Below are 22,716 nucleotides of genomic sequence, written 5' to 3'. Positions count from 1 at the left end.
ACATGTAGCTGGAGACACACACACACACACACACACACACACACACACACACAAGCATAGATACATAGACACCTATGAAGTTGTTGGTATTGCTGTTAGTATCCGGTTTCATGGAGCTGCTGCTGCTTGAACTGAGTTATCTCAAGTGAAATATACAGTATTTTACGACTTATTTTGAAGTTAAAGTTATGTAACACCCAAGAGTTTGTTTTATTACTTTGCACACTAAAGAAATGAGAAAAGCACCAAATATTGGAGTCATTTTTTATCTGAGATGCCGTCTATACATCCCACTAAATTATCTGACCAAATTCAGTGTAAAAAACGTGCAAAAAGGCATTTAGTCTTTCTCCAGAATTGATGTCACAGGCTTATAAAAAAAAAACAGTCAGCAGCAAAAATAAACTTAACAAGCATTATAAAGTAAAAGTTAGGATTTGACATTGTCTGTGTTCGGATTCAAGATGAAGGTAAATGCTGATGAATAGCAGCGACATCTTGAGGCCATGTGGGCTCATCGTGGCCTGACAGCACTTCTCTGTACTTCTTCTCCCTTCTGTTCCTCAATTCAGCATTTCTGTAGGTACTCAGAAGGTGGTGGGGAGTCATTTTTATTTTCACACGTGGATGAAGGCTTTTGGTGCCTTGTAAGGTGTGGATACCTTTTTAGTAAAAAAAAAAAAAAAAAAAAAAAAGTATCCACACCTGCCGCAGGTCATGGGAGTTAGTTTGAGAAAAGTGAACTACATTTCCCAGCTGTCTATATTGCTTATTTCACTGACTCTGACTTACCTAAAGCACCTAGAGCACCTAAAAGAAAACAACTGACATGTTTTAAATAAATACTATTTATTGAAAATATTGCATGTAGTCAATCTAAAACAAAGAATTGTTTTCTTTTATTAACAACATAAATTGAGACAGGTGGAGCACAGACTACAGCCCTCATCGTAGTTGGAATGATAACCAATCCGGCCTCCTTCCCAGTTCCTCTCAGTGTGATTAAGCTGATAATAACCTCATTGCCATTAAGGATGATTGCAAGCGTCTGTGTTAAGCATGCATACCTTTACAATGTCATAAAAGTACAGTCTCTTTTAAAAGGGAAAAATCCCATTGCACTCTGCTGCTGTATTATGATTATACTGAAAATGAATGAATAAAAAACAAATAAAAGACAAAAAAACAAAAACAAAAACAACAACATTAAACATCCGTAAGAAATGGGAATGCAATGCTTTGCATTGACATCTCCCAGACTGGCAATATCTTGGTCCAATGTAGTGACACCAGTGGTGAAAGTAAGCCAGTATGAAGTAAAGTAAGAGAAGAAACAGGTATGGAGTCCTGCAGTAATACTGGATGCCTTCACACATTGGCACTCCAAGCATCAGAGACACACGGCAGCACCAAAGTGTTCAGAACATCAACGCACTGTCAAAGTTCCTGTTTGTTTATCTGGAGCTTTTCTCTGGGTAGAAGACTCAGCTGCAGCAGTGAGTTGGTATGTTTACAGTCGTGGCTGTTTCCACCCAACTGGATCAACTTGCTACCAAGCTTGCTGCCACTCCACAACAATTAAAGTCATTTTTTGTCAGACCATAACTTGCCACAAAATGTATCTTTACATGGTTGAGAGGGATTATTGGTTTAAAAGTGTAACTGGCAATGTCATTCCCTGTCTTCATAAATATGTTGTCTTCTGTTCTAATGGATCTGTGATGCTCTCTTCTCTCGACAGTGTTGTTTCTCTGTGGCTGCATTATCTGCAGGTCCATCACAAAAAGCATGCATGCACTGATGCATATATATGCAAATAAAGCATGATTTTGCCAACCCTTCTCTATGTACTTCCAAAAGAAAAATCTGTATTTATGAATTACAAGGTATTCTAATATTGTTGTGTAACGCACAAACAAAATTGAAAACAAAGATGATTAAGTTTATATTTCTTAAATGATTGCTGTTTGCACACTCATGCAACTGTGGGCCAAAGGCATGCGGCACCACTGTATCAGCGGTGTGCTGTTAGCCTCATTCATTAACATTAAACTGACTAAATTTATCATCAGATTGATCATCTCAACACAAGTAGACAGCAGTACCTTTACTGCTTACACAATCTAGACCTGAAAATAAACAATTTCTTGTTCCACTATTTTTGGTTTCCATTCATCACATTACTAGTCATTGCATCCAGTATAGTCTATAAATCTAGTTTTGCATTTTTGGTGGCAAACGATACAACTTTGCCTTCCTCATGTTTTGCTGGACTAGGCCTCTATGCGATGTTAATTTACACTTGTTCAGTTTGGAGATTTCATTTTGATTTAACAATTGAAATATATTCACTGAAGTTAAATATATTCATATGAATCAAAGTGTGAATAAAGAAAAAAAGCTTTAGTGTGACATAACTTGTTGGTAGATTATGGTGGTACTTTTATTAGTCTGTAGCCCTTTATTTGTTGTTGTTATTGGTGTTTGTATGTTTGGGTGAGGGGGTTGGGCTTGGAATTTACTTTCACCACTGAGTGATACCGATAGCATGGCTTGTGTTTGAGTTGCGTTAAGGAAACAGAATGGCACAAGGGAGAACTGAACAGTATTTTCCTACATCTCATAATTCCTCGTCAAGTACATTTGCATTACGACTCCCTGTGAAACAAGCTACCGACAGTCTGAACACGCTCCACTGATATTCAACACGGCCCCTGACTGATCATTCTCCAGCCTCCGGTCAAGGCTCAGGAGCGGTTGGGAATTCCTGCCTACTCAGACGCCGAGTTTGTTGGCTTGCGTCAACACCACCTTGAGCACGGGCATGAAGGCTGACGTCTCGCTGAAGTTGCTGTTACTGACTATGTGGGTGTGGATGTTGAGGCCCTCTGCGTAGGATCGAGACTCTATGCTCCTCGCCATGTTGTGCAGTCCTCCTACAATGGCTGGGGAGAGCTGGAGAGAGGAATAACAGAAAGCGGAGGTGAGAAGTCTTCGTAAAACATCGCATTATTGCAGGATATGCCGTCAGTCGATATTGATCCGTCTCAAGACCGTGTTGAACTCAATCCCGACATGAGAAACGAAGCCATCGCAACTCCAGACAGAGCTGCGATACTCACCGTCTGCTCTCGGAGTTTGTCGTAGAGGGCTTCCAGACGTTTGTTGGCGTCGTCGAGCTTTCTCTTGGTTTGCTGCGAGAGAGCAAAGTAAAAAGTTAAAAGTTGTTCACTGTGTTGTTATGAAGAGGCACATTCAACTGTCAAATCATGAGGTGGACTCACAGGGTCAGCGGCTACAGCCAAGCACTTGTGGATGAGGCCCTCGAATGTGGTCTTCAGGACCAAGTGCTCGTCGGGGATGGGCTTCTTCATGATCTTCTCGGCAGGGATGGACTGCATGGGCTGAATGGTGTAAAACGGGGTAAGAAAAGTCCAGTCAAATCATTTTTTATAGCCATTAAATCGCAGTTACAGTCTCAAAGGGCTTCACATTCCCACATTTCAACAACAATGAATGAAAACGACCCGCTCTACCTGTATGACATCCCCAATGGGCGCTCCTGGTGCCCCCTCCACACTGGTCTTAGGCATGGCTGGGTTCATGGGTGGAGGGGAGAGCTGCTGCTGCATGCCCGAGTAGGGCGCCTGGCCCCCGGGCGGGCCCTGGACCATGGCTTGGGGGGCTGCGGAGCATATGGGCTGGGCCTGAGGATCACCGCCCAGTGGAGCCATGATGGGGGCGGTGATGGGGGCAGGAGGAGTGTAGTTTTCTGGAAGCTGCTGTAATGCAATGACAAATATTCTGTTTTATGTCCCTTATGTCCCTTCACGATGCATAATGTCTTCCCTGTGTGTTTGCCTTGAGCCAGAGTGCGGTTACATAGCCTAGGACAGGCAGACTCACCTTCTTCTTTGGTGCTCTGCTCAGGGCGGGAGGATCATTCCAGCCATTCTGAGGCCCTGTGGAAAGAAAAGACGAATCCAATTCATTTATTCATCGATTCCCACCTACAGCATCTATTTCATGATTCTTGGGAAGAGCATTTCTGAATTAGAAATGTCCTTGAATTGTTATTATCCTTGATTTCAAAACATGACTGATAATTAAAGCCTGCCTCAGTCTGATGAGATTGAGACTGTAGTCTGTGTACGTATGGCTAATAATTTTGGATAATCGATTTTGATTAAAAAGACAAAATAAACAAAAAAAAACTACATTAGACCCCTCATTCTGAAATTGGGTTTCCAGGCGTGATTTGTAAGCATGTAGTCCTGCAAAAAAACAAAGCAATCTTCAGTGTTGCTTTTAGACAGCTGAAGGTCCTTCAGGTAAAGCATATTATAAAAATCTGTGATCAAGCCAATCAATGGAAAGAAACAAGCTTTTAAAATTGTAATTTCAGAAAGGTTTTGAGATTAAGGTTTTTACACAGCAGTGATGATGAGGCAAGCTTTGGCCCTAATTATAATCATGATCCCTGCCTGCCATTTCCATCAGGGTAATGACTTCCCTAAATAGCCGTGCAAAGCCCACAACGCACCAGGGCAACAACATGATTGCCTGCTCCTGTCCACAACAAATCTGGGTCAACCAACATCTGTCATTTAGCATCTCTCCAATATACCAGAAGTAATTGGTTTCATTCACTCAATGCCAAACTTGATACCGAAAAGCTGCGGTTTAATTTCTGCATTCAGTGTAAAACCAAAATATCTCTAAAATAAGTCTCTTCCGAAGCTAGAAACGAAAGAATAAAGACTCCATCAAGATGTCAAGTCCCGAGTCGTTCCACTGAAATGACAGAGAGACTTTAGGAACTTGCATGCTGCTCATTTCAAGTTTTTATGCTCATACAAGCAGAAAATACACTCTTACAAAAATAAAATAAAAATCCTCCTGCCTGCTGTCACTGCCACCTTTTCCAGCTTTTCCAAGAAAATCTCTGTCCTTGCTGGGAAAACAGGTTTATCTCACTTTCTTCCATAAATCAGTAAAACTTGTACAGGAATAGGCAATATACTAAAGATGCCGCTGTAATAATGGAATGGCTGGAGCTTTATAGTAACAGAATCAATCAACCAAGAAATTTCTCTAAACCCATGCTATGAACTACAACTGCAATATGACAAAACCTGCACTGCAAGAAACTGACTGGTAGTTTTAACTCTACACAGAGCCAATTATAACCGGTCAGACAACAAGAACAATTCTCAACGTGCGGCCTGGCTGAGTCTAATCAGAGGACAGCTGCATTGAGGGAGAGCAGAGCCACGCAGACCTTTCCTCTGAGAGGCGGGGATCTGGTCAGGGTCAGGCTGTGTACCTGAGAGTCCGGTGGGTGGAGGAGGCGGCATGTAAGAGACCGGAGATCCTGGCCCGCCATGTTGGAAGGACGCTCCAGAGGACGGAGGAGGAGAGAAGGAGGAGGATGCAGTTGGAAAGAAGGGAGGATGGGAAGGAGGAGAAGACGACAAACACTGGCTGACGGGAGGCGGTCCGGGATAGAGGGGAGGAGCTTGCTGGGAGGGAACGGGCTGCACATACTGAGACAGAAAGCCCGGGGGCTGAGGAGTGGAGGAGGTGGCAGCGGGGGGCGGAGGGAGAGGAGCGGCAGAGGAGTACTGCAGAGGCTGATAGATAGGCACCCCCCCGGCTCCAGGTGGGTACTGGTTGACCTGGGGGTAGGCTAGGGTTCACACAAGATACAACAGATGCTGTTAGTGATAAGAGTAGCTACATCATGCATGCTGTATAGGGCAGAGGTAACAAACAGAGTAACAAACAGATACAGCTAGATACAGTACAGTGCATGCTAAAATGCTTCCATGAAAAGTAAGGTTTAGTTATTAGGTTACAAAAGTCTCGACAGGCAATGAGATGAACATACTGAAAAGCTATTCGTAACAGCCATTCTCATCTCATGTTAGTGACAGAGTAATATCTCATGGTTAGAATGGAAACATTCTAAATTCTAACCACAATAACATGAAGTACATCAGCACAGAAGAAGATCAGATATTGTGGAGCCAAACATTGCCAAAAGGAAATGCTTGTCAGTTTTGTTTTATGAAAGAGAGGCGAGAGGATTTGTTCCAGCTACATTTTTCAAATATGGGTACTGTGCAGTGTACATGGGCCTCCTCTGGATGGCAGTGTGACTTATACTGAAGAGACACCTTCTGCTTTCCCCATAACCACAAGACTTTTTCTACAAAAAGTCAATAACCTCGATACTGCAGAGCTGGAGTGCGACTTTGTGAGAAAACTGCAACAAGGTCAGCCAAAATAAACCCGCACCTCACATAACTCTCCGGCTGTAGTGGCTGGTTGACCTAGAGTATGGAGTTTGTTAAACACTTACGCTGGTACTGGTGAGAGTACATGAATGCAGGAGTGGAGGAGGCTGGAGGGGCAGCAGGTGCTCCAGAGGCTGGCATCCCATACATGGGGTTTGAGGGCTCCACCTGCGCGAACACAAAGAGAATCTAACACCAAATTTCAAAACCAAGGACAGCACTACAGTCAGTTACAGAGAACAGACCACTGCTCTCTACGCTGTGCAACAGGAGATGAACAAGGCTATTTTACTATAGCAGGAATATGGCAACAGGAGTTTGGTGCTGCAAGACAGAGGGCAGAATATTCTCGTCTCTCCTGTTCTTCTGTGGGTGGAAAAATTCACAAATCACCTCATAATACTAATAGAGAAACAACATGTATATGTAAGGAGTGGTGCGGTATGTTTAGGCAAGCACACAGCAAGAAAGGAACATTTAGCAGATGTTAACGGTTAGAGCCAGAGGAGTGATGTATAAAGAGTCATGCATTAAATCACAGGAATAAAAGGCGGGGTGCAGGAGAATTGAGCGAGGGATTTGACCGGAGACAGTGCATGCATCACAACCTGAGGGCACTGAGGTGCCAGCCAGGGGAAGGGGGGTGCAAAGGGGGGTGCGGGTGGCTATGGGGAAGGGCAGGCGCTGAGACTGTGAATAGATGCTTTGTCATTATTACCACAGACGTACCACAGTAGCAAGAGGGAAGCTTGCGATCGTCAGGTATTGGTCCCACTAATTTAACCACAATTTCTATATCAGTCATTACATTCACCACACTGATACTAAGAATATATAAGAGAAACTAAAAAGGTGAATGATCCCTTTGTGAAGGAAGTTCATGGAACAGACTAACTGCAGAGATTTTTATATACAAAGACTGAGTTGTAATTTCTCTACTAAATTGCAGGAACAGGAGTAAAGAAGCACAACAGAAATCTTGCTACAGTGGTACAGTGGCCTGCCTAATATGTGTGTATAGGCATGAATGTGGTGCATTTTTGAGTTGTACAGGTATCAGAAGTGGTAAGAGCTGTGCGAAGGTGTGTATTGGGGTCGGATGGCTGGGCAGTATACCTGCTGGTCTGAGGCGGTGCCTAGTTGAAGAGGAGGAGGGACATTGGGGAGGGCTGTGGGAGTTTGGTTACTCCAGGAGGTGACAGTGGAGGCAGCCCTCACCTGAAGTACACAGAGACACACGGCACATACCAATGATGGCTACACCATGGGGGAACCACCAAACAACATCGCCACAACGCACAAGCATCGGACCAGTGGACACAAGATAGGGCAACAGAAGAACCAGGGTTCAAATTACAGGGATGCCCAGGGGAATTTGGCACCACCATATGAAGTTAGTACAGAATTACAAGTATATTGTTCCCATAGGTGCACCCCAAGCATTAGTGGCATACAGCCCCTGCTGTCATTAATATTTATCATTAATATTTCAAGAGTACCTTCGGGAATCAGCATGTGATTTAAACCCTGGCCAAAACAGAAACCACAAATCCGATCAATGTAATGGCTACAACACAACAGAAAATAGATATGAGCGATACACCAGGTGATTAGTTAGTATGAGACCTGTGGATTTCCTCACATTTTTTTAACCTCACACAGATAAGTGAAGAGGAAAGAGACCACTCTGCCCTCAAGTTTAAGAATAATACTGTCTCAAAGTGAGCAATGTGGTGAGGGAGAAGGACAGTAACATTCTGGGTTCTCATGTAAACCCTTGTTACGTGCCGCTATGGGAGGACAGTGGAACCTACTGGCTGGTAATACTGAGGCTGCGCTGGGGCAGAGGCAGGTGGAGGCATGGGCGCTGGTGCTGCAGTGGGCTGAGGCACCATAGCAGGCTGGGCCGGGGTGAACGGGAGCCTGGGCACGGCTGCGGTATGCTGGGCCTGAGGGGCCGGCCGCTGAGCCTGAGCTCTCTGGGTCTGGACCGGAGCTGCGGGAGCTGCGGGAGCTGCTGCCTGTTGCCCCAGAGCCCGACTGAGACGGTCACGAAGCTGCTGCACAGCAACCTGGATGGAGGAGACAAGATAACTGCAATTAGAAAGGTGGACACTGAATGCAGCATGCAATCCAAGTAGATAAGAAAGAAGACTATCAGCGACAACCAATAGGATACATGGTTACTTAGTAATGCCAGTGTCATCATCATTAACCTGTGGACCAGATGTGTTACATACCTGGTTGGTGTTGTCAGGCAAGTAGGTGATGGCAGTGGACAGGTTGCCCTGGGAGGCCAGTAAGTTGGCGTACTGACTCATCTTTTCAGCCAGCAGGACGCCCATAACAGCGGGACCGGAGCGCTGGGTCTGCTCTACGGCTTGGCGCAGCACCACCACCTTCTCCACCAGGTCCTGAGTGATGCACACACAGCCCATTAGCGTGACCCAAATTAAAACAAACACACAAAAATATACAGACCTAGAAAGTTGGAGTGAACTAGACTGAAGAGCATGGAGTGACACACATCTACACACACACACACACACACCTGGAGAGAGAGTGGGCAGTATCCGTCCTGTGCTCTGGTCCAGCAGGACACTAGTTTCTCCACGTTGCCGGCGCAGATGTAACACAGACAGGCCTGGGCTTGTAGTTGGCTCTCCTCTGCTGCCTCCAGCCTGCCGCCAAGGAGGTCTAACCAACACAAAGGATCACAGTTAGAGAGCAGCAATTCATAGCTGAGAGACAAAGAAGTTTATTAGATCGTATATAGCGAGGGAGGTTATGCACTTCCAAAACTGCTGGAAACTGATGCCTTCAAAGTACCATATTCAGCAATGTTTTGACCTGTTGAGGCCTATGGACCATCAAAGCAGTGTGCAGGCACAAAGTACACTAACCACAGAGGGAGGAGAACTCATCAGGTTGAGCATAGGTCATGACAGCAGCCAGAGCCTCCTTCCAGTTCTGCAGGTCACATGTCTGCAGGATGTCATGCCAGTCCTTCATCACCACTGCGCTGATCAGCTGTAGGGAAACATATCACAGTTATATCATCAATTTCAGAGTCATCACCATCCATCACAATTCCCATCACCCTCCATCAATAATACACACTCTCCTCCTACTACTTTCTACACAAATGCGTAAACGTTTTACCTTGGTGATCTTGCTGTGGGTTTTTGTGAAATACTTCTTCTGGGTTTTCTCCAGGAGTTCGGCCCCTCCAGCGATGGCCAGGATGATGCTGTCTGCCATGCGGTTGTCATGGAGACAGAGCTCCACAGCTCCCTCAAAGTCTCCAGTCAGCAGAGCCTGAGTGATCAGCCCATCCACATCTGGCACGCAAACAAAGTGTAAATAAATAATGTAAATAAACAACCTAAAAGGGGAAATTCTAAACATATAGCTCTTGCATGTGGACACCGCCTATGGCAGCGGTTCTCAACCATGCCCCATCGCAACCTGAGACTCTGCAGGTTTTCATTCCAACCAAACACTACAGCAGGTGATTTCATTGATTAGTTCTTCCTTTCTGGTTGAAGGTGATAATCAGTGAGATCAGCTGCTGTAGCTGATTGGTTGGAAAGATAATCTGCAAACATGTCTACATCAAACTAAGACCAAAGTTGTTACCTTGACTGATGCTGAGACTAACGCCTCCTTTGTCGGGGTCTGGAGCTGCGACCTGAGCTGGGATCTGAGCTGGGACCTGATCTTGAACCTGAGCGGGGACCTCAGCTGGGACCTCAGCTGCTGGGACCTCAGGTAGGACCTCAGCTGCTGGGACCTCAGCTGGGACCTCAGCTGGGACCTCAGCAGGGACCTCAGCTGCTGGGACCTCAGGTGGGACCTCAGCTGCTGGGACCTCAGGTAGGACCTCAGCTGCTGGGACCTCAGCTGCTGGGACCTCAGCAGTGTCTTCAGCAGGGTCTTCAGCCGGAGCTGCTGTCTCTTCAGCAGGACTGGGTTCCTCCTCCACTGGTGCAGTCACCTCCTGAAACACCAGAGTAATATTTCACCCATCTTGTGATCTCTTGCTGCATCTTTTTGTTGAATATTGCCACTGTGACATAAATTGCGATATGATGTGGACACATTATTTGACATAATTTTCCAGCATTTCCAATTGTTTGAAAAGTAGGGGCTGGATTTTCTCCAAACTGCAGAACAGGGATTCTGCACAATCAAGAATACTTTGTTTAGGAATCTGCCTGAAGCATCTCTCACTATGTTTCTAATTGTGCAGACATAGTGGGGAAAAAATGAAAAATGAAGAAAAACTAAAATCTGTGGTATCATGATGGTAGTTCAGATAGGCTACAGCAGAATAAATCACTGCAGCAGAAAAAAAAAGGTTTTGATGGACACATTTAAACAGCAACTATTATCACAAAAGGCCTCATCTAATAACTGTTATTGTGCTTAATGAATACAAAAAAAAAAACAAGCAGGAGTGAGTCTATCCCAGAGAGAGATGTAAAAAAGCAGTGGAATTATTAGGCTTGTTAAGCTTAGCAGTGCATACATCAGTACAGTAATTTTGGGAGCAATTTAACTGGATCAGGATAGCATCCATGGGAATGTACACATAATTTTTTCAATTATATTCCAATGGAGTACAAACTGTCTGGGAGTGGACTGTAGGGCAGGGGGTGGATAGGGGACAGAGACGTACCTCATCCTCCAATGGGATGTCCTCCTCCTCTGGGAGAACCTGGTCCACATCTGGTTCTGGTTCGCTGGTCAGAGCCTCGCCTGCGCTTGTGTCTTCAGCCTCTGGATCCGCTGCTGCCGGCTCCTCAGTCTCTGGATCGGCGGTGGCTTCCAGCTCCAGCTTGTCTGCCGGCTGGAGGTTCGCTGCACTGATCATGTCAAAGAACGCCTCAGGGGTGTCAGCAGCGGAGAAAAGACCGGGATCCGCTAAAGGCTGCAGGCTGACTGGAGCAGGCTGGTCCACCTCTGCCACTGGCTGGAAATTGAGCCAAGATATGGGGTCAAAAATCAGGTAATCAGATTTGAATTTTCGAGCGCAAACTCAGGAACAGGATGAGGAGGTTGTGCACCAAACAGGTTGAAATAGATACAGGCTCTAGGCTGATTTTGTCAAACTCAGACAGTAGTTTCAAAAAGAGAAGTAGTAATATTTGTACTACTGAAACCTAGTGTAATGTTCATGAATACTCTCACTTCCTTGTTGCAAAACATTAGACGGGAACGTGAGGGATAGGACAATACCAATACCAATAGTTATTGTGTCAAATAGAAGAATGTGGACAGCACAAAAAAGCAGGGTAAATTAGAATGATAAGTGAAGAGGTAGGTAGCAAGCATACTAGTTTAACAAGTTTACTTGCTCGCTTCATCGTTTCCGCCATTACGAGGTTTTTTTTCAGGGATGGGTGGGGGTGAACGCCGCTTTCAAACAGCGAGGGAGGAGACAAGCTAGTTTTAAAAAAAATGAAAAGCTACTGAATGGAACGGGAGGAGCTTCGTTCCGGAGCGGAATTTGACAACAAGCTTTAGAAAAGAGGTGAAAACAGCAACACAGCTAAAATCTCCACATAGCACACATTAATTTCAGGATTGGTTATAAGGTCTGATATTGCTTATTGCAGGTTTAATAATATTTAGCACAAACATCGTAGTTTTCAAAAGGCACATGCCCACGTTTGCTTTCGCACCTGCCTTGTTTTGTGCAGCTGATTTAAACTATGTAAGCTCTTGGTTCAAATTGTCTGCGGAGGTGAGAATGCCCTAATGAAACCAATAATCTGAAATCTGTAATCTTTATGTAATCTTGTAAGAAATTTACTGGCTGATTTTGTTGACAGTCTCCCTTACTTCTCTAAGTGTTTTCGGGACCATCACTATTTAATTTTAATTCGTTGGCAAAGGCCCAAATAACATCATAATACTAGGATTGCATACCAAATCATATGCATAATTACTGACACTAAAGTTAAAATGCACTACAAGTGAGTAGATGATGTAACAGGCAGGAAACCCCTCACCTTCACAGGCTCCACAGCCTTTTCCTCCAGTGCTGCTGAAATCTGCCAACAAAAAGAAAACACATTTACCACAAGGTGTAAAAAAAATATTTTAAACAGAATGTATTTTGTTCAAATGTCTATACATAAGACCATATGAAGCGTACAGTAGTCTAGAAAACAAACCTCACCTTTAATGCAAGTTCCTCTTTCTTGTACCCCAGAAGCTCCAGGAACTTGCCCCGGACATTATCATCGAAGTTAACCTGAAAACACAATTCCACAATATATAAACTCCTATTTTACTGATTCAGATTATTTATCTGAATACATTTTCTCAGTGTATTCTCATTTTCTTTTCCACAGTTATAGTGAATTTCATACCTTCAGGAAAGACCAAACAGTCTTTTCAAACTCATTTTCAGCTGCATCAATCTTGGCCTGGCAGAAATCCACAAAGTTGCCTGCACTCAGTGTCGTCTGCAGCTGATCAGAGCGCTTCAAAAAGGTTGTTTCCGTAACAACCTGGCTGACATGAACAATATGTGTAGCGGGCTGCTGAGGCTGCTGGGGGTTCGGCTTGGTGTTCTCCAGAGATACCAGCTTCCCCCCGAACTAGGAGTGGGGAAAAAGCCAAAGTTAACAGAAGCGCTTCGGATGTTAAAACACGGAAACTCAAATGAATCATCAATCTCATGAAAGGTAAAGAAATAGGACTCACAGCAAACGAGGCCCCTACAGGTCTGCGGATCCACTTGGGCGGCTTCTTCAGGGGGTTGACTGTAGTTGGAGGGGCAGTGGACTGGGGCAACTGCAGAGGGGGCAGCGCTTGTCCTGTCCCAAAAGGATCCATGTTCCCAAACGAGTTGCTGATCTGTAACAGACACCCAGAGCCCAGCTGGAGTCAAACCGATACCTTCGATGATTTATGGATGCCACAAAATGAAATATAGAGCTCAGTTCATCATGTGTGGTTCTGATAAAGAAGGAACTATGAGTGGAAGTTAGGGGAGTTCAACAGTTGAAGTGTGGATTGAGTGGGTTGCAATGCTCGCCAAATGCCCAGCAGCATCAAGCGATCACACAGTATCTGAGGAGGCGTGAATGAAAACAAAGAAGCAGTTGCAAAATCTCTGTTGCGGAGGACTCTGCCTCACCTGGTCGGCCTGCCTCTGGCTCTGGGCCTGGTTGCTGCCCCCCATGATGGAATAGATGTCGATGTGTCCGTCGAAGGCCGCGGCCGACAGCACCGCCGGGTTCCTGGGGCACCACTGGAGGTCAAAGCACCACTGCGTGCTGGTGGGCAACTCATACACAACCTGGAGATGCGATCGGAAGATTAAGTCAGGGAACAACATTAAGACAGAGGAGCGTTTTTTGTCTGAAGTCTTCATCAGTATAGTCGACTTTGATTGCAGCGTTTACCTCCGCCGTGTTTGGATTCCAGCACAGGATCCGGCTGTCCTTCCCACAGCTCAGAAGCAGCTCGGGATCGGCCAAGCTCCAGGCGATGGCCAGGACGCCCCTGAAAGATGAAGTCGACCGTTACATGTGGACCGCTCTACTGATCTTACAATCACAAAGGACAACTGTCACCTTTACGCTGCTTTGGTGCCAAAACTCAACGCGGCGGTTTACCGTGTGTGATTCTCTAATATCTTGAGTGGGGAGGTGGCGAAACGCAAGTCCCACATCTGGATGACGGGCAGCCGGTCGTCCTCCGAAGCCAGGACCAGCTGAGTGGCCACCTCTGGGTTCCAGGCCAGCCCAGAGCAATGCATCTAAGATAAAGACACAACCAAGGGTCTTGTAAGACGTTTGAGACCGTTGCAGTATTTGACACACATCTGGACATCAGTAGAAAAGAAGTTGACAAAGAACACACAAAGAAAATGTGTTGATTATTGTTGTGATGTATCCCAGATTTCTCTCTATAATTAGATATATAGATATACATATGGTATATATAGATAGCCTGTCTATGTCTTCAACTAAGTGCAGTGAGGAGCCTGAACAACGTACTCTGTTGCTGTGGTCGCTGACTTTAATGATGAGGTCATTCTTGCGGAGATCCCAGACGGAGGCTCGGCCGCTGGGGTTGGCAGAGGCCAGGATGTGCTGGACCTGCCTGTTCCACGCCACACAACTGATGTCCTCCACAGGCTGCATGAACAAAACATGACAATTATACACAACAAACAGCACGGCAGGCCTTACCCTGTGCACTGAAAGGTTTGAAAACACTGAGATAGAAACGTGTACAAAGTATATATACATATATGTCTTGGGGAAAAAGATCAAACAATATGCACTGCAGCAGCAGTTCAGTTCGTTGTGCCAAAAAGGCATTAGCTGATTATTAATGCCAGAAAGTCCAAGTTGATACTCATGGCCATGTATAGAATATTTGTCCCATCTGTAAATTCTACAAGGTGACAGCTAAGAACGCACTTCTGCATGTTCTGCGCATTTTTCTGTACATAGCCCTCCGGCTGTAAATATGATAATGTGAATAGCTTACGTTGCATATTTGCATGTCAGGACACATTTCTCTATATGTTCTCCCATATGTACACATGGTAATGTGAGTAGCTAGAAATGCACTTTTGCACATCCAATTCCACTTGTAAATCCATCAGTGAAGATGCAGTATCTTTATTTATTTGCTATATTATTTTCAATATGTTTGTTCGTGTGATCATTTTGTTCTGTTATCTTCAGTACTCTTTATTGTCTTATTCTTATCTATATCCTATTCTTTGTCATTCTCTATCTCTTATCTAATCTAATCTACTTCTGTAGCCTAAATTGATTTATTTTTATGTTAGCAAGGAGGGAAATGTTGGACTTTTTTCTATTGTTGTCATCCCAACTCCTATTTCTAACATCTGGGCACTCTCTATCCATCTCCTGTCCTCTGCATTCTTGTGTTGTGCTTCTTTGTTTTCGTACCTCGGTTGTTAGATATTACGTCCAATACATCATCCGAGGACACCAGAATGGACAAGAGCGCAGATTTGCACAGATTAACATGTGAACATGTAACTAAGCACTTAACTGCTTGAGGTTTGAAAGTAGTGATTACTTAATTATGGTGTCAGTGGATAAACAAATTAAGTCAGAGTAAATGTAAGTTGCTCAATGGATAATTTGCTGAGTCAACGTCCCTTGAATGAGGGTGTTCACATTTTGACAGCAGACTTCACTGCATCACACAACTTGTGTAAGTACACAGTAAATACCTTTGATTGCTGTATCATGGAGACTAAACAGACCATAAAGCAGAAATACAAATGTCATTGACAGATTTAAAAAAAAAAAAAAATGTACCTGAGTTTTAGGTCCTGGTGTCATTGGAGAGCCAAAGTTATTCATATCCCATATATAGATTTCAGACTCATTCCCACCTGATGCGAACAGGTTTGCCTATAAGAAATAAAACAAAGTTGGACATTGCACTGTGTCAACTAACCCTCAACAGAAAGCACACATATACACAATGTTAAGTTCAGCGTCAGAGAAACGGAGCTGACCTGGAACGGGTTGACGTCGAGCGCTCTCACTGGCCCCGTGTGCTTGTCACTTTGAGCGATGATCACGTCGCTCTCTCCGGCGATGATCTTGGCGGGGTCGTACAGGATGACGTCGCCGTTCTCCCCTCCGGCGATCAGGACCCCGGACGGGAGACCTTGGGCATCCATCCCATGGGGACCCCACACCAGTTTGTGGTATCTGGAGGGAGAAAAGGGATCAAAGCGTGTTTTCCATGAAGGAAAACCTCAGTCAAATCAGTGGTGATGACATACTCGACTTGTTTATTATAATTTCTTTCACTAGTTTCACTAATACGTTTATTCAAAGTGCCACACCCTGAACCTATAAACTCTTTCCATGTTCATGTAGTCCGGTTAAGAGGTATTTAGTCACCTGTGAGAGGAGGAGAAGGTGCCGCAGGACTTCATGTCCAGAGACGGCTCAGCCAGGTCCAGCTCAAAGATCTCCAAGGAGGCATTGGTGCTGAAGGAGGCATCCAGCTGCTGGGCCGACGTTCCTGGAGAAAGACACCAGAGGAAACTGTGGTGTACAACGTGGTGTGTGATGGGACACATTTAAGTGCTGTTGGAAATTTGGATGCTGTAAATGGTATAGAGTCAATTTGTGTGTTATTGTCCCTTTACAATAAACTAATGAGGTAAATAAATAAGGTTCAGGCCCGTGTGACTCAGTTTAGTTTGACTGGGCCTATGAATGGCTGAAAGACTAAGACAGAATTAAAATTGTACCCAAAACACCAAAGTGCCAGCAGGCCTCTGCTGCTCACTGATCTCATGCAACATGCTCATACCTGTCGCCAGGTAGATTGGGTGGTGCTGCGCAGGGCTCCAGCTCTGGATGGCTGTGCGGTTGATCTCTTTAAGTTTCATCCTGACTGAGATTAAAAAAAAAAAAAAGAAAAAGAACATTGTGTACATTTTTAAAGGAAACTCCACATCCACACATAGAGAAAGCAAATTATCACGCAATTATTAATCACAGTAAATACATTTTTCATTCATTTCCTACAGTTCTTTTTCTCCCATGTGGCATCTGGAGGAATCAACACAGAGCAGAGTCGTTTTGGGGTGTCATGGTACAAAAGACTTTATATTGCTGGGCTGTGCGTCAGGTAAATACATTAAAGGTAAGGTACAAAGCAGTCTGGCAGGATAGTGTTGTTTACACGACAGCCTAATAACCTAGGAACACGGTTTTGCTTTGTGTAATAAGAGCTCACACTTTGGTGTACGTGTTACTTCGTTTTTTTCCATTCTGCCCAATGGTTGTATGTCCAATAAACCCGCTGCTGCTATCAATAAATGAAGTTATAGTCAGAAGACAAAGGCCGGCTGTGACTAACACCAATTAACACATGGGTTCTGCATTGGTCCATAAGAGAGGACAACGCTGTGTTAAACAAATGACATTGTGAATTTATTAGCTCTCCAAAGCTAGCGACCCAGCCGGCGTACTTTTCCCATTCACATTAACATTAACAGCAAACAAAAGGACAGTAAGACTGGCTGGGAGCAAGCTAACAGCTGACTGTAGCCACACTGTAGGAAAATGGCAAGGAGCTTTAGCTGCTTGGAAAATGAATGTCGGTAAACAGCAGAAGGAGTAGAGAACAAACTGCAGACTGTCGCCCTTTTCACTGCTTGCTTGGACATGGTGCAAGACATGATAGTCGTGTTGATAATGCTAGAAGGGGATATGTAGCCTGCTAGCTCACTATGCAGGCAAAATATGACAGGGGGGGATCACTCTAACACACACACACACACAAACACAGATCTGATTACTTCACTAAAGCTGCTTACCTTCTCCGCTTTGCTCCTTCTCACATGAACGCACACATAAAATAGGTTACAAACAGAAATAACTTTCCACCCGTGCAAGTTCCCCTTTCGTGTCCACTCAAGGTTTGGTAAAAAGACTACTGGTCCCGGCAGCAGGGTGAAATCTCCACGTCCCCACTGGTCTCCATCAACGTGGCACTGAGCAACAGTCTCCTCCCCCGAAGAAGAACATCTTCCGGTGGACGTCGGCGGACGTTGCATGCCCTCACATGTTTAGTATATAACCGCCAAGGAGGTTTAAAGTGTAGCGGTTCGCCAACAGTTTCACACCCTCCAATTGATACAAATTAAACCACGCGCTTACAGCATGTTACCGCGCAGTGATTCACAAACTTTTTTCAAACCTATTCAGTATTTCACAAGAAAAAAAAGCAAAAATTAGACAAAGAAATCAGAAAAAACAGACATAATTTTGTTTTCCTATTCCATAAAACATCTCACGACCCCCAGGTTGAGAACCACTGTGCTATGATACTGTGGTCCCTAAACGTTTTTCATACCAAGGACCTCCAAATACATACAACTTAGACCGCTGGCCCCCCATTTAGTATGATTCCCCCGCCCCAAGGAACACAGAGATTTCTAGTTCCAATATAATACAGAATTACTTAATGTAGGAGAGGTAACATGTGAAAATCTGTGAAATCTGACCAGAGGTTATTCTTGTACTTTTAACTCATTCTGATATCTTCCAGGGAGTGAAATTAGGAGTAAATTTAAGTAATCCCACTATAAATTAAGAACTACATGCATCTTTAGGACTGCTCTTGTCACTAAAACTCCAATATACCTGTCATAAAGTAGGCTTTCAGGTGACTGAGAAGATAGTAACTTGATACAAAAACATATTTTCCCCACAAAAACCATCACACCATCCCATTCTAGATTCTGAATATCTCAAAGCTTCTGATAAAAAAAAAGACAAACACTCATAACAGCTTTATATTCCACAGATTTTATTTATTTACAAATGCACACCTAGTTATGAATGATTAAGTCATACATTAAAATAAAAAAAAAAACATACAAGTCAAGTGCAATATGGCAGATCAATGTTAGACATTCTCCGAGTTCAGCGTGTACTTCACCTGGAGGAACCTGGAGGAGGAATAAAGAAGATATTAAAGTAAGGTGAATAGACTCCTAACAAATGACACACAAATCACAATCAAATTTGATTTACACTTGACTAGCAAACTGAAGTGGGAATATGAATGACAGCACCCTCAGATAAACTCAGGCCTAATCTCTCCCAAACACATGAATGGGTCAGATGGGTAGTGATTGATATAATCATTGGGACAGTCATCCACTTTACTAAATAAATAACAACCGAAATACGTACATGCCTGTCCACACAGCCAAGTGCGTGTCCCTTTACTCCAGCACTCGTCTTCAATTCATCTGTCAAAGTGAGGAAAGGTTAGAGAAGCTAAACCTATAAAACAGCATTAAGGCGTTGTCTTTGACTTCACCTGTTAATAATCAGAAAACCAGCTTTCTATGCAGCTCAGTACAATGAACAGATCATTGTGGCTCATGATCTGAACAACAGGGTTTTGCTATTCATGATCATTCTTTGCTATTCAATTATACAAACATAATCCAAATGGCCATTTATATTTACGATACTTAATCTCCCGCCGCTAACGTTACCGCCCACCACGGTGTGTTTCTTTTGGAAGACAAAACAGTTGGAGTTTCATTCAAATAAGCGTTGCTTGGTGTATTGAATGTATACCGAATTGAAGAATGGCTCCTTATGTTTCAGAAAAAGTCTTAAGTCACGTTCTACCAGCTATGTATCTTTGTCGATAGGCGAGGTCAGACTTAATAGCCAGATTTTTCAATTGAGTTTAGCGTGCAGCCTGTATCGGGGCTACCGCTAACCATGTGTACCGTCGTGAGGTACGGTGGCTGCACCAAGTGTCCTCGAGCAGGCTACTCATGCAGTCTACAGCACATAACCACCAGAAACATATTATGGTTGATTTCATTCACAACCCACCTGGTTATCCAGAAGAGCAGCCACGTGGAAAGATGCTAGAAGTTCAGCTAGCGAGCTAGCTAGCTTCCTTCGTTAGCATCCTCCACGGCGGGCTGCTCGCGTCGCACCTTCAGGTGACCATGTCGATTCCAGTTCGTCGAAGCTGCGCAAAGCATGCGTTTTGTTCATGCTTTTTGGTCAAAAAGCACATTTACTCGCTCTGCTCTGCTCCCACCCCGAATTCTGCAAGCTGCTCCGGAACTGATCACTAATATACTTCCTAGCCAAGTCGCAAAACCGGATCTCGTCATCAGCTCCCACCTACATTTAAATTTTTTTTTTTTTTTTTAACCCTACTACCCATAACACCACATAGATGACCTTAACTGCAATGAGAGACAAAACAGTGATTTTTATGATCATCACTTTTGGAAGATGTATATATAAAGTGCAAACTAGCATATTGACGCTTATCATTGCTATTGATTTAGCCTATCACTCAGATCAAATGAGAAAAGTCCTTGAAATAAACAGTTTTAGTTTGTCTTCCGTAAATGTGGAATACTTTGAGAATAAGAATCCTGTTGAGAAATGGAGAGGAGAAAATGATCCCACAGAAAAGGAGAGACGTAGGCATTCAGACAAACACAAAGAAAACATATTGTACAATCCATCAGTGGTGGACATGGCTTGATTGCATTTGTTTTCTGTTGCCCGGGTAACTTCTGCCTTCTCATTGATTTTCTTTTCCTTTTGGGGTGATCATTTTTATAAGCCACTCAGGGTTTCTTTGGCTCATCACTTTTTAAAGTACTTTATCATTTATATGTGTGTGCAAATCAACTACACCCTGAACAATATATGGATATGCTATTAGGACTTTGTTACTGATGTCCTCTGGGCCAATAATGCTGTCCTGTTTTTCTCAATTTCCTTTCTTTTAAAATTAGTATATATATTTTTTTGTTCTGGAATGTCAGTAGACAAAATAATGAAACGGTCATATTCAAATGTGTTTAAAAGTTCACCTCATGTTTTAACAAATAATGATCAACAAAATTGGAAAAGGATGCGAACACTGACCAGCACAGTATAGTCCAAAACCTTTCTAAGTGTGATGACATTGCATTATCATATCAAAGGGTGATAAAATCTTAGCAACAAGAGGCTTAACCACAACTCACACCAACACAAATTCAAATCAGGAACAAAATCATAGGTGATAAAATGTTAACACCGTCTAAATCTGTGATACAAAACGGCGGACAGGAATTTGGAGTTTGATCCTTGACTTTGTTTTAAAACAATAGCTGTTACAGCAAGCAATTTACAATTACAATTTACAATCTATAACTCTGAAGTGAGGTGTAACAATCTATAACTGGAGTAGTGTTGTCACAACACCAAAACTGTGTCTTGGTACCGATACCAGAGATCATGGTTCTGAATCAAAAATCACAACCTCCCCCCCGGAACAATGAAATGGCCTAATCTAAATCACATAAGACTTAAAAGTTGTTTGAAATGCAATAATTATACAAGCAGACATTGTTTTACATCATTCTTCCCCACCAGGTTGCCTTTGAGAATACAGGAAAAGGAAACTACAAAGAGTGTTTCCTGTAAGACATTTTGTTGTCACACCACTTCCCCTATTCAGGCAGGCCGCCACCAAGACAGCCGGGCTGTATGAACGGAGCAGGTGATTATCTTCAGCGCTACAGTGTGATTTTCTACTGAAATGCCGAGCAAACTTCATTTGTACAAATACGTTTTCACAAGGATTAACGTCTGTGAGAGTCAATTTATGCACAAGTTCACAAAAGCAAATATGAGAAATAGTACAAAACAGTACCATTTCTCAAATCAGGTACCATGATACTTTTTCAGTATCGGTACTTTGTGCGATGTGGTGTTTGCACTCTTTAGGGGTTACACGGAGCTGCTGTGGACGGACATCAAGATCCTGTGATCCACATAACTGGAATATCGACCAACTGTCACTCCTTTGCATTCAGTATCATCAGAAGTTTAAAACAAGTTATTGTATGAATGAGCAATACGCAGTTAAAACCATTGTTTGGTCGACTACAAAATGTGAAAACAGAAACAACAGTATAAATTCAAAATGTGAACATACATGGTAATGTAATGCTTATACAACTCTTTCCCGCCAAACCTCTAAACAGAAAAACATATTTGCAAAAATATTTGCAATCCCAGTCCCAGAGCATATAAAATAATTATCCCAGTCTGTTTTAGAATTATTTTAAGGCATTTCTGCATTATCTGACAGAATACAGCGGAGAGTGACAGCAAAGATGGGGGTTGGGGGGGGGGGGTAGAGGAGCAGCAAAGGTCATTAGAACTCAATCTAAAATTGGTCTAAAATACCAAAATGTCAGCAATTTGGGAGTATTTTACCATGACAAATCTGCAGACTGCAAGGTTTGTGGTGCTACTCTGAAGAGAGGAGGGGAGAATGTGAAATCATTAACACCAGCAACCTAATCAAACAACTTAAAAGTCAGCATGGGAAGGCATAGGAACCCTTTCAGCCAGCTACAGCTGCAAAGAGGACAAGCCACCAACAGCCAACTGAAGAGCAGACACTGATCTGGTTATTAAATATTGTTTTGTTGAAGAGGCTGCATGGTTGTACTCATATCAGTACTTAATATTGGCAAGTACTGATATGAGTACTTACTATGTACTTGGTCTGAAAACAATGGTATTGGTGCACCCCTTGTGAACTGCATTGATGAAAGTTAGCCAAATGCTTTAAAAAAAAAAAAAAAAAAAATTTTTTATCATTACATCTGCTGTAACTTACTAGGATCATTGTGCCTTTTTGAATTAGGTTGCATGCTACTCTGTGAAAAAGCCTAAGTGACTGCACTGTACGCAAGCTGCCAGTGCAGCACCTTGAACTCTGAGTTTACAATCAAACTGTTTGTCCCAGGTGCAGGTTGAGTTGAACCTTTACTGAGCATTTACAGGAAAAATTAAGAAAAAGGATCTTGAGCCACTTTGAGTGC

The 22,716-nt window shown here is 43.4% G+C and overlaps 1 protein-coding gene and 1 long non-coding RNA gene across 2 annotated transcripts; both read right to left on the bottom strand.

Moving 5' to 3' along the window:
* Positions 1-838: 838 nt before the first annotated feature.
* Positions 839-17,775, bottom strand: sec31a (SEC31 homolog A, COPII coat complex component). Its single transcript, XM_078286926.1, has 30 exons — positions 17,653-17,775; positions 16,641-16,720; positions 16,223-16,346; positions 15,829-16,027; positions 15,626-15,721; positions 14,318-14,458; positions 13,934-14,076; positions 13,721-13,820; positions 13,453-13,614; positions 13,017-13,169; positions 12,680-12,910; positions 12,487-12,561; positions 12,317-12,358; positions 10,981-11,274; positions 10,198-10,299; positions 10,093-10,116; positions 9,939-10,050; positions 9,462-9,640; positions 9,203-9,329; positions 8,851-8,996; positions 8,540-8,713; positions 8,114-8,371; positions 7,416-7,517; positions 6,365-6,467; positions 5,282-5,689; positions 3,907-3,962; positions 3,537-3,782; positions 3,285-3,404; positions 3,123-3,194; positions 839-2,955 (listed from the first exon to the last, which is right to left on the bottom strand). The coding sequence occupies exons 2-30, from the start codon at positions 16,717-16,719 to the stop codon at positions 2,776-2,778; spliced, it is 4,248 nt and encodes a 1,415-aa protein (XP_078143052.1). The 5' UTR covers position 16,720; positions 17,653-17,775; the 3' UTR covers positions 839-2,775.
* An 867-nt stretch (positions 17,776-18,642) lies between these two features.
* LOC144542432 (uncharacterized) lies at positions 18,643-19,905 on the bottom strand. The gene is made up of 3 exons (XR_013507266.1): positions 19,700-19,905; positions 19,037-19,095; positions 18,643-18,789 (listed from the first exon to the last, which is right to left on the bottom strand). It is a non-coding gene; the product is annotated as an uncharacterized LOC144542432 (long non-coding RNA).
* Positions 19,906-22,716: the final 2,811 nt, after the last annotated feature.

The sequence above is a fragment of the Centroberyx gerrardi genome, chromosome 2, assembly GCF_048128805.1.
Source record: "Centroberyx gerrardi isolate f3 chromosome 2, fCenGer3.hap1.cur.20231027, whole genome shotgun sequence".
Lineage (NCBI taxonomy): Eukaryota > Metazoa > Chordata > Actinopteri > Beryciformes > Berycidae > Centroberyx > Centroberyx gerrardi.
This window is presented reverse-complemented; position numbering and strand designations above follow the sequence as displayed.

Bases quoted from the DNA above. Each gene is read 5' to 3' on its own strand.
- sec31a (XM_078286926.1), bottom strand. From the start codon at position 16,719: ATGAAACTTAAAGAGATCAACCGCACAGCCATCCAGAGCTGGAGCCCT. The intron at 16,028-16,222 runs GTGACTAAATAC...TTCTCCCTCCAG, and splicing joins ACCTTCTCCTCCTCTCACAG to ATACCACAAACTGGTGTGGG. The intron at 10,117-10,197 runs GTCCCAGCAGCT...GTCCCTGCTGAG, and splicing joins CTGAGGTCCCAGCAGCTGAG to GTCCCAGCTGAGGTCCCAGC.